The sequence below is a fragment of the Bidens hawaiensis genome, unplaced genomic scaffold (genome assembly GCF_021521415.1).
Source record: "Bidens hawaiensis isolate Kalapana, Puna unplaced genomic scaffold, B.hawaiensis_p1.1 tig00021181_1, whole genome shotgun sequence".
Lineage (NCBI taxonomy): Eukaryota > Viridiplantae > Streptophyta > Magnoliopsida > Asterales > Asteraceae > Bidens > Bidens hawaiensis.
In genome coordinates, this window is record NW_027493275.1 from 309,853 (window position 1) to 321,798 (window position 11,946).

The 11,946-nt window shown below is 35.4% G+C and overlaps 1 protein-coding gene and 1 pseudogene across 1 annotated transcript; both read right to left on the reverse strand.

Annotated features, from left to right (window-relative positions):
* Positions 1–3,297: 3,297 nt before the first annotated feature.
* LOC143562889 (F-box/kelch-repeat protein At1g30090 pseudogene) lies at positions 3,298–4,430 on the reverse strand (annotated as a pseudogene).
* A 2,685-nt stretch (positions 4,431–7,115) lies between these two features.
* LOC143562893 (pyruvate dehydrogenase E1 component subunit beta-3, chloroplastic-like) lies at positions 7,116–11,778 on the reverse strand. The gene is made up of 4 exons (XM_077050573.1): positions 11,662–11,778; positions 9,140–9,246; positions 8,370–8,413; positions 7,116–8,268 (listed from the first exon to the last, which is right to left on the reverse strand). Exons 1-4 carry the CDS (start codon positions 11,765–11,767, stop codon positions 7,296–7,298), a joined length of 1,230 nt encoding a protein of 409 aa, XP_076906688.1. The 5' UTR covers positions 11,768–11,778; the 3' UTR covers positions 7,116–7,295.
* Between the last annotated feature and the right edge of the window lie 168 nt (positions 11,779–11,946).

Below are 11,946 nucleotides of genomic sequence, written 5' to 3' on the forward strand. Positions count from 1 at the left end.
AGGTTTTTAGCCAAGCTTCTCAACACTATGATTTAAATTCAACAGTCAACCCCTTTTATGTAAACTCAAAAAATGTCACAAAATCTCTCAGGCCTCGTAAGCGTGGTGTTTGAGATTTCTCTATTTAAAGTTAAAAACTGTATATTTGCTTATTGTCTTTAATAACTTATCTTTAAAATAACAATTTTCAAATCGACTGAAGAAAACAATTAAATAACAAGTTTAAGTAAGTATAAATGTATCTATTAATATATTTGAGTATAGAGTTATACTTGTACGCTTGTGTGTGCGGGGACGAAAATATTCAAAAAATGAAAAAAACATATATATTTAATTGGGGTTTTTGGTAAAATTGTCACAACCAATTAAAGAATAATATTATACAAAACTAACATGCTAAACTTACACTGAAAAGCAGGGGTGTTAGTTGCAGTAACGGCATCAACCAAATTAACTAATTAGTTTTTTGTTAATTGTTTTAGTTTATTCGGTTAATTTTTTTATTTTTGGTTTGGTTCGGTTAATAACCAAAATCAAATTTGAAGTATAAATACATGAGATGATGGTACAAATACATAAAATGATGGTATAAAACATGAAATACATGTAAAAAAGATATAAAAGGTAGAAATATATGAGAGTCCGGTTCGGTTAATTTCGGTTAACTGATGATATAAAAAATAACCGATAACCGTCTTTCGATTAATTTAATTTCAGTCCTATTCTGTTAACGGTTCAATTATTGTTCACCCCTTTTCTAACATCCAAGCCTAAAAATTAGAGAGCCCAGACTTGTTTCTCTCTAAAAAAAACTATACACATTTTGTACTTTCTCAAAGTTCTTATTCCATTTAAACTAACCCCAAAACACCACTAATTAAGTCATATTCTTGTCACCTTTAACCCTACTGAAGCCAGGATATTTGATTGGAAAAATTTCCAAAGTAAGTATTTATGAAAACAAATTTCAAGTTTTAGGTATTATTTGTAATAAATTCTAAAATTAGGTATTATAAACTAGTCGTGACGAGTAGTTTGTAGAACCAATTAAAACTTGTCATGTGTCCTTAAACTAACTGTAACGAGCACGCTCACTAATTATTTACTCGACACGACTAAATAAGTTTCATGCCTCGTAATCAACGCCCACTAGTAATTCATAAGTCTTTTAGTCGCGACGAGTAGATTATAAGGTTAAACTAGTCGCGATGAGTTAACTACTAATAAATTACTCGTGTAGGGAATGTAAACCGGGTAAACTAGTCGTCGCGGATAAAGGACTTATGAATTACTTGTGAGCGTTGATTACGAGGCATAAAACTTATTTACTCGTGACGAGCAAATGATTAGTGAACATGCTCGTTATAGTTAGTTGAAGGGGACACGCCAAGTTTTAATTGATTATACAAACTACTCGTCACGACTAGTTTATAATATTTATTTATGAATTTTTTTGCACACGGTACCTAAAATTAAAAATTTGTTTTCATAAATGCATATTTTATGCATTTTGGGAATTTTCCCAATTTATTAACGTGACTATATTTCAACTGTTTTCAATCAAACAAAAATTGAATTTGTACTTTTGTTTTCAACCTTTTCACGGTTTTCTACTTTATCCCGAGATTCATGGTTCACACTTCAACATTACAAGCTGTCAAAAAACCTGCCACAAGTGGTCCTCCAAGTTATCAACATCGTATCATACTCCTTCAATAAATATATAAATAATGAAATATAAAATCTAGTTTATGTCACGATAAAAATATTCAAACTTAACGTCTACTGAATGTCTTTTAGAGCATGCCACACCCCGTGCTCCGTGGGCCCGTGGCCATAATACTCTTCGGCATATACGTCGTCTACGTGACAGTGCTCATACTTACTTCAATTACCTCTTTATGCTTTTAAGCGTACTTCTAGTTACAAGTAGATGTATAAACAAGTAGACATGTTATAATTGTTTTAATAGCATTTACACAAATAATAAGTTCATTTAGGCTCGCGAGCTAAGTTAAGATGGGGAAGGGAGAGTAGCGGTGGAAGTCCATGGAGGAGCAAAGAGAAAGCGGAAGTCGATGGATAAAACCTGGACACGCTTGACGTGGCTTCATCCATGGACACAGGAGTTGCTTAGTGTGACATACCAAATGTTTGATGATCGTATTTGCTTGTTTATTCTGGTTACACCATGAAGAGCCTCAGAAATTCGTAAAGTGTTCACGTCACTAGTTGAGAATCGTGGTCGCTCTCCTGATAAGTCAATCACAAGGAGAAACTAGTAACCCTGTATCATAAACGAAACACAACAATTGGCTTCCCAATGACACTGGCCTTAAAAGATGACTAGTGACACTATCGCATTTCATTGTTCATCTCAAACCTCATTCTTATTTTTAAAGGAAAAATTATCAAAAACATAAATAATAATAATAATAATAATAATAATAATAATAATAATAATAATAAAAAAAACCCTCCAACCTCATTCACATTTCCTATATTTTTATGGAAAAATTATTCAAGCCTCCAAATTTGTTTCTCACTATTCTTCCTTCATATCTTCTTTTACTATTATAGTATTATTTTTTGGGTGGATATAAGTGGAAAAAAAAGAAAAAAAAAGTTTAAAAAGAATAAAAAATATTTAGTTAAAATAAAGATGAACTAAATTCGAATCTGCACTTGTGTCACTTTTTAGCGGATATTAGCAATGAAGGATTTGGGCTAGGCCTTACGCAAAGGTTGTCAGTTCCCCATCGGGTTTTTCGTCTCACCGTGTGTTATGCCAGAGAGTTCTGTTTTTGTAGTGACACGACTGTTAAGTGGCAGTCGACGGTATGGTTTCCCGGAGGAACGCCCAAGCCAAACACTTAAGCCAGCGTGGGCCCGGTTAAGACAACATAGTCTGGTCAGAGTGGGGTATCGAGACTCTTCAAATTTGAAAAATGTGATAGCCAAAATAGAAGATATTCGTCGTTCTAAAAATAAATAAAGATAAACAATGGAATAGGAATGTGAATGCTCTCACGTTGTTTTGCTTTGCTACCCCTTCCTCCTTGAGCACACTGCTTTTATCTTTAAAAACCTCTCATCGGAACTTGCTTTTAGTGGAAGACTTCTAAAAAAAGTCTTAGTGTTCTAGAAAGCATATTCCGTCAACGGGCAAAACGTCTTTAACCCTATATGAAAAGCAACCATGAAGCTTTTAAATGTTTTGTTAATATATATTTAAAATTTTAAGTATTTTCCTTAATATCCCCATAACTTTATCACAAAACAAAATCTATAAATCAAATATAGACTAGATTAATAAAGTCAAATCAACATCAAAACACAAAAACTACTAAACACAACATAATTACATAACTTTTATTTAAAAACATACTAAGCATAGAGAATTTGTGCACTTGAAGGTGTCAAGTCCGAGCAACCATATGGACCTTCGACAACTTGCCACCGGACCGTAAAATCCATCTCTCCATCGGTTGAATTATTTTTATCCAACCGATGGATAAACCCAACCGCCACACAAAGATTTCTCCCGATAACATAAATCCTATCATTGCATCCGTTCACCACGAACGGCTTACAGATCTGCTCAGGCAACGGGGACCCATCAACAGTCTCCCACGCGTCACTACCTGAGTCATAAACCTTAAGTTTCGTCCTCTCATGCTCCGAAACCACAAACAAGCGCCCAAACAACACCACACTCGACCCGGTCCACCCTTCCCTAAGACCCATTGCCATACACTCCCAACTATTCGTCTCGGGGTCATAAACTTGACCCCTCGGCACAAAATAAAACGGCCAAACCCATCCTTCGGTAACATAAAGCTTACCATCCAACACCGTGGCATCATAACAAGCCATACCCGCACCCATTTTCGCAATCGGGTCCCACACCCCATTGCTCGGGTCCATCACCTCACCCGAATCAAGCTCCAACCGGTCCCCACCGCTCCCTCCCGCGACATAAACCTTCCCACCAATCACCCCACCCGCGAAAACCCTCCTCGGGTTCTCCATCCTCTTCATCTCCCTCCAACTATCCAACACCAAATCAAACCTCCACACCGAATTAACCGGACAATCGCCATCCACCGCCACACCACCACACACCACCAACCCACCATCAACCGCCACACACCGGAATCCATTCCCACAAACATTCTCATTCTCCATTGCTGGAATCATATGCCAACAATAATTAACAACATCAAGAACATACCATTGAGTCTTGCCACTACACTTGTCACAACACAACACAAACAACCATGGATCATTAAACCCCATTTCCTTCCGGTTCTTGAAAAACCAACTTTTGTTCCCAAACAACTCACACCACCGCCGGCAAACTCTCCGGCCGGCGGAGTGAAACTCCACCGGCAGCCGGAGTAAACAGTTCAAAGCAACATCATCAGGCAGACCAGAAATCAAAGACTCATAACTATTAATATTATTATTATTATTACAATCCAATGACTCATGATAATAACATACTCTTTGCATATTGAAAGATTTGAAACTGGTGGTGACGGTGGTGGTGAATATTATTATTATGGTGGTGGTGGTAGTGGATGCGTGCGTGTGAAATAAATGCCGACCCACCCGTGCAAACACGAGTGTCGAGGAAGACTAGGAGTAGGCTAGACTTAACTACGTTATTTATTCTACTTTTAACTTACGGATGGATGTCATGTGTGTGTGTGTAATGTGTATGCATACATTAACCGCCTGCTTGGCCCGCTCCTAAGTTGTGTTGTCCACCGTTTTCCAGCAACTTTATCAGAGGAGCCGTGTGGCTGTTTGTGTTTTTGTCATTTAAATAATTTTGGATCATTTAAAGTGTTTTAAATTAATATAATAATAAAAATCTAATTGGGTTTTTTTGTTTAAATAACTTTAAATTAATAAAAGTCTTAAACTTTTGTTGTCGAACTCAATCACAAGTTCACACTGACGTTTATTACATCTACACTTGATTTATTACGTCTACACTTGATTTTAACTCGATTTCATTTAACGCAATGATTATAAGTAACTTTTTTCTGGAACGAGCAACAGGCATAGAATGCCTAGTTATTTCGTACGGGGTGACCCAACGGCAAAAGACCAACGCCAGCTGGCCCAACCCAACCCTTAAGCACCTTCAAGTTATCACCGGTTACAGGAAAAACGCATCCGCCCGAAAGCCCATTGGTGGTAAAACCCGGATGCCCTTATGATCTCAGTTTTTCTTCATTGAGCCACTCACGTTTCCCGCAAAGTATTGTAAGTAGGGATTTATTGAGAAACTCATATTTCATACCACTATATCACAATAAAAGGAGAAAGTGACTGACTATTTCAGATTTGGTATTGGATTTATTTTTCATTATTACTGACTATTTCAGATTTGGTATTGGATTTATTTTTCATTATTTTTATTTATTTCCTTATCTGTTTTTAGTTGGGTAACTTGGCTTTTCTAATGATTAAACAGATAAAACAAAAATCAGGTATAAATCGTTATCTTAAACAATGTATATTGTGGATTCTTTGAAATATCGCATATTAGTTAAAGTTCTTTCCAAATGTACTTTGATAAGATATTAAGATTAGTAGGGGCATAGCCATATAGCATTACTTTTGCAAGATATATCGAATAGCAATTTAATTGCATTAATGAACGACCTATTAAAATCTTTAAATTTTTAAATAATTTCCTTCTAACTCTTGTTTTCCATATGAGATCAAACATGTCTAATACGGCTGTGGTAAAAACTAGATGTGGCAAATTGAACGGGTTGGGTTGGGTTGGGTTGGGTTGGGTTGGGTGATGGGTCAGAATGAGTTTTTTTTATAAAAAAAGGTTAGGACTTAGGATGAATATGAGTCAAGATGGGTTAACATAACCCATCTTGACCCAAGTAAATGTTAAAATACAAAAGGTTTTAAAAAACCCCTCTAAAAATAATTCAAAAAAATTAATAAAAAAACAATAACTCAAAATATAAATCAAAAACGAAAAAAGTAAAGCAAATAAAATGTTCCCCATCTTCCTTGTTCATTAAAAAAAAGCTGGCCCGTCTCGATTCAGGTTCGGTTTTTTCAGTTCGATTTTGGTTTTTTTTTTTTCGTTTTGGTCGGTTTCGATGTTTTCGGTTTCCGTTTGGTTTCAATGTTTTCGGTTTTTGTTCGGTTTCGATTTTTTGGGTTTTTGTTCAGTTTCATGGGTTTTGTTTTGAAATAAAATAGGATGGAGCTTGTTTTAGTCCGCTAACCCACAAACAAACTCATTCTAACCATAATCAAAAGTCATTAGCAATCTTCCAACCCATCTTGACCTCCTTAAAAAATTCTTTTGATCCATCCTAACTCATTTAAATTTTAAAAGTTATCTATATTGACCCAAAACAACCCATTTGGGCTTGTTTCATTTGGGTTTGTTTTGCCACCCGGACCCGGCCCCTAGTAAAAACTCTCAAATAGTCTCAATAGAACTAGCAACGTCAAAGGCCTGTTTTTAGTCTATGGTCAGATCATAAAACCATAGTCCCATCATCGGCTACTCAAGTACTCATTATCATTGCCTAGCGGGTTCATTGGTATACCCGCAGACGTCATGCTTACCCTTTTGTGGTCTTATATGATCAAAAGTTATGACGCCCATTACATGAAACCATATCTTACATTAATTTAAAAAAAAGAAAGAAAGAAAAAACTAAGCTGAAGTTAACTGCACTCCTAACAATTCTTTATTATCTATAATGAGTCTAAGTTTCTATCCTCATAATACTATTTATCATAGTTTTAACATTACATAATATATATTAATATATATTCAGTTTTAATACGGCTAAACAGATAAAGATGATCAGAAGGTATCACCAATATTTTTTCTTGGTTGGTTTGTTTGTTTTATCACCTAATATCATATTCGTCCCAAACTTAGTGAAATAATTAACTAGACCGATACCCGTCCTAAAGAGAAGTACATCATGATTGCATCATATCCCAAATCTCCTTAATGCATAGTATATTAGTATTGGCTAATTGCAACAAAATTTATATTAAGCTTGCACTACAAATCCATAACACAATATTGTTCTTCCCACACCCTAGGTCCATTAACAACAATAACAAAGTTAAATAAATATCAAATAAAACATAACTAGAATAACAATAAAACAAAAACACCATAAGTATAAAAAACAATTACAGCAGTTTAATATATAGGAGCAATGTTACCAGCATGAGGATGGAGATTATTGTCTTTCACAGTTTCACTTCCGCCATTAGCTGCCTCCCTACCGGCAGAGCTGCTCGACCGCCGCCACAATCTGTGGCGGCTGAACGACGGTCCACTCCTCTAGAGTCCCTGCATACGGGGTCGGCACGTCCTGTGATGACAAACACATAATTGGTGCATCCAAATAATCATGAAAGTTTTCAGTAATGGCTGCAGTCAAACTAGCACCAATTCCACCGGTTCTCATGCACTCCTCAACAATAAGCACACGGTGAGTCTTTTTAATCGAGTTCCCGATCGTATACAAATCAAACGGTTTCAAAGACCTGATATCGATAACTTCCGGGTCATATCCTTTGTTGACCAAGGTCTTAGCAGCCTGCATTACATGATACCTCATCCGGGAATAAGTCAAAATTGTAATATGTTCACCGGGTCTCACCATTTCAGCTTCCTCCAGATTCAAAACATATTCCTCATCAGGAATCCTTTCTTTAAGATTATAAAGCAAAACATGTTCAAAAAGAATAACAGGATTATCGCTGCGAATAGCTGCTTTCATTAACCCTTTAGCATTATACGGGGTGGAGCATGCTACCATTTGAATCCCGGGAATGGATTGGAAATAAGACTCGAGACGTTGGGAATGCTCCGCCCCAAGTTGCCGCCCAACACCGCCAGGTCCTCTAATGACAATCGGGATTTTGAACTGACCGCCAGATGTGTAATGCAGCATACCACAGTTGTTGGAGATTTGGTTGAAAGCTAGGAGGAGGAAACCCATGTTCATACCCTCAATGATCGGTCTTAAACCGGTCATTGCAGCACCGATTCCCATTCCTGTAAACGAGTTTTCAGCAATTGGAGTGTCGAGGACCCGTAGATCACTGTATTTTTCTGCAAGTCCTTTGGTGACTTTGTATGAACCACCATAATGGCCAACATCTTCTCCCATGACACATACAAGGGCATCTCTTTCCATTTCTTCTTCCAAACCTTCACGGAGAGCCTCAAAGAGTAATAATTCATGACTGTAGAAGAAATAGTATCATTGTTATTATACGGAAGGCATTCAAGTAACAAATTATAATAAGAAAATAAATTCATATGCTATGAGAGAAGACATGATTACCCAGGCTTGGATGCAGTTGATGCTGCTTGAGTATCTGCCTTTGTCTGCAATTCAAACATAATACAATAGTTGGTCAGATGGATCATATATAAACCTGCAGATAAAAGAACCAAACAAACAAGGCTATGTTCATGTTCGTCCGTTAAGGTTTTATCGGACAAACGAATGCTTCACAAACAGCTAACCAAACGAAATTTCTTGTTCGCGTTTGTTCATTAAGAAAATTAACTTGTTCGTGCACAGCTCACAAACACAAATGCACACAAACAATGTTTTATTTGATTTGGCTAACCGAGAATGGTTAGTGTCAAAGGTTCGGTCCGGCTACCAAGTTTGTGTTGGTGTTTCTTTTAGCATTCATATTCATATGATAATTTTACATATAAATTATTACATGATATTCATTTATATTTTTGTTTAATAGTTAATATTATTGGCTAAATCTATATGATAAGATTAGAATAGTCATTACAAAGTATTAAGTATTAGCACCTTTAATGAACAAAGATAAACAAGCAAACATCAATGAACAGAAACGGACGCAAACTAACACATCTTTAAACGTTCTTGAACACAATTGGACGAACATGGCCTATTTTGTGTCCGTTCATTTAGTTAATCGAACGAAATTCATTGTTCATGTTCACTCGTTAATTAAACAAACAAACATACATGAATTTCCCGCCAAACTGTTCACGAACAGTTCACAGAACGTTCGGTCCATTACTTCATTTATAGCCCTAGAAATAGAGATTGAGAGAGCTACTAACCGCCACAGCATTTGTTACCAACTGGTCAGCTCTGCCACCTATCTTGTTCGAACCACTGTCCATATTTGCACCACCAGCTCTCATCACTACAGAACCGCATTTCCTCCCTGCAAATATACAGTTTAGAACCAAATTAACTGTAATTCACCAAATGTTATTGAGATTAGCCATGTCAGAGCTCGATTTTTGAAACAGAATCCTGACATATAATAATCTCAAACAGAAACAATATATACAAATCAAGCCATAAATTATGCAAATTATGGCAGATTAACTGTAATTCACCAAATATTATCGAGATTAACCAGATCAGAGCTCTATTTCGGAAACAAAACCCTAACATACAACATAATCTCAAACACAACCAATTCAAATGTAATCAAGCTGTAATTAAGCCACTAATGAATTGCAATATCAAACAATTAGCATATAATCAACGAAAAATGTAATTATAAAAGAACCAGATTTCCTGCCTGCAAATAAAGCACTAAACCATACTAATCGGAGCAAATTAACTGTAATACACCAAATGTTATCGAGATTAACTCAATTTCTGAAACAAAAACCTAAGATACATCATAATCTCAAACATAACTAATTCAGACGTAATCAAGCTGTAATTAAGCCACTAATGATACGTACTATCAAACAATCAGCATATGATCGGAGCAAATTAACTGTAATTCACCGGATATTATCGAGATTAACCAGATCAGAACTCAATTTCTGAACCAAAACCCTAGGATACATCATAATCTCAAACATAACCGATTTAGACGTAATCAAGCTGTAACTAAGCCACCACCGAATCATAATAACAAGTAATTAGCATATAATCAACGGAAAATGTGTAATTAACCAAACACTTAGCCTGGGATACATCATAATCTCAAGCATAACCAATTCAAACCTAATCAAGCAGCAATTAAGCCACAACCGAATCGTAATATCAAACAATTAGTATACAATCAGAGCAAATTAATTGTAATTCACCAAATATTATCGAGATTAACCAGATCAGAACTCAATTTCTGAACCAAAACCCTAGGATACATCACAATCTCAAACATAACCAGTTCAAACGTAATTAAGCTATAATTAAGCCAATAACGAATCGTAATATTAAACAATTAGCATATCATCAACGGAAAATGTGTAATTAACCAAACAATTAGCCTAGGATACATCATAATATCAAACATAACCAATTCAAACCTAATCTAGCTGTAATTAGGCAACTAGCGAATCGTAATATCAAACAATTTGCATGCAATCAGAGCAAATTAAATATTATCGAGATTAACCAGATGAGTACTCATTTCTGAACCAAAACCTTAGGATACATCATAATCTCAAACATAACCAATTCAAACCTAATTAAGCAGTAATTAAACCACTAATGAATCGTAATCTCAAACAATCAGCATATAATCAAAGGAAAATGTGTAATTAACTAAATGTTATCGAGATTAACCGATACATCATAATATCAAAACATTATATGCTAGTTGTTTGAATCAAAAAATCAAACAACTAGCATATAATCAACCGAAAACGTAACAAATTAGACGAAATTAACTGTAATTCACCAAATGTTACCGTCATTAACCAGATCAGAGCTCAGTTTCAGAAACAAAACCCAAAGATACAACATAATCTCAAACATAACCAATTCAAACCTAATCAAGCAGCAAAATATCAAACAATTAGCATATAATCAACGGAAACTGTGTAATTAACCAAACAATTAGCCTAGGATACATCATAATATCAATCATAACCAATTCAAACCTAATCTAGCTGTAATTAAGCCACTAATGAATCGTAATATCAAACAATTAGCATATAATCAACGGAAAATGCGTAATTAATCAAATGTTATCAAAATCAAGCTTAATTAAACCACTAACAAATCGTAATATCAAACAATTAGCATATAACATACAAAAAACGTAACTACGAATGTTAAAAGCATGCAGCAATCAAATCAACGCAAACTTGAAACCGATACCTCATAATCTCAAACATAACCAATTCAGACGTAAACAAGCGGTAACTAAGCCACTAACGAATCGTAAAATCAAACAACTAGCATATAATCAACCGAAAACGTAACAAATTAGACGAAATTAACTGTAATTCACCAAATGTTACCGTAATTAACCAGATCAGGGCTCAATTTCAGAAACAAAACCCTAAGATACATCATAATCTCAAACACAACCAATTCGAACCTAATCAAGCTGTAACTAAGCCACTAACGAGACGTAATATCAAACAATTAGCATATAATCAACGGAAAATGTGTAATTAATCAAATGTTATCATAATCAAGCTGTAATTAAGCCACTAACAAATCGTAATATCAAGCAATTAGCATGTAATCAACGTAAAATGTGTAATTAATCAAATGTTATCATAATCAAGCTGTAATTGCCACTAACGAATCGTAATATCAAACAATTAGCATATAATACACAAAAAACGTAACTACGAATGTTAAAAGCATGCAGCAATCAAACCTGAAACCGATCTAAGAGAATTAAACTGCAATATCTTCGTTTCAAATGAAGCTGAAGATGAGAGTGACGACGTTGCAGCTCCAATTCCTTGAAAAATCGACGCCATTATCTTCCGGATTTGAAAGGAAACTAAACCTTTGCGAAATATCAAATTTCAAATCCGTAACGAACTCACACTGTATTCAATTTATATATTTGCTTTATAGTGTGTGTGTGCGGATAAACCGATGAGGGTTTAGTGGCGAGTTGCAGGAGAATTGGAGCTTTGGATGTATCGCCTGATTG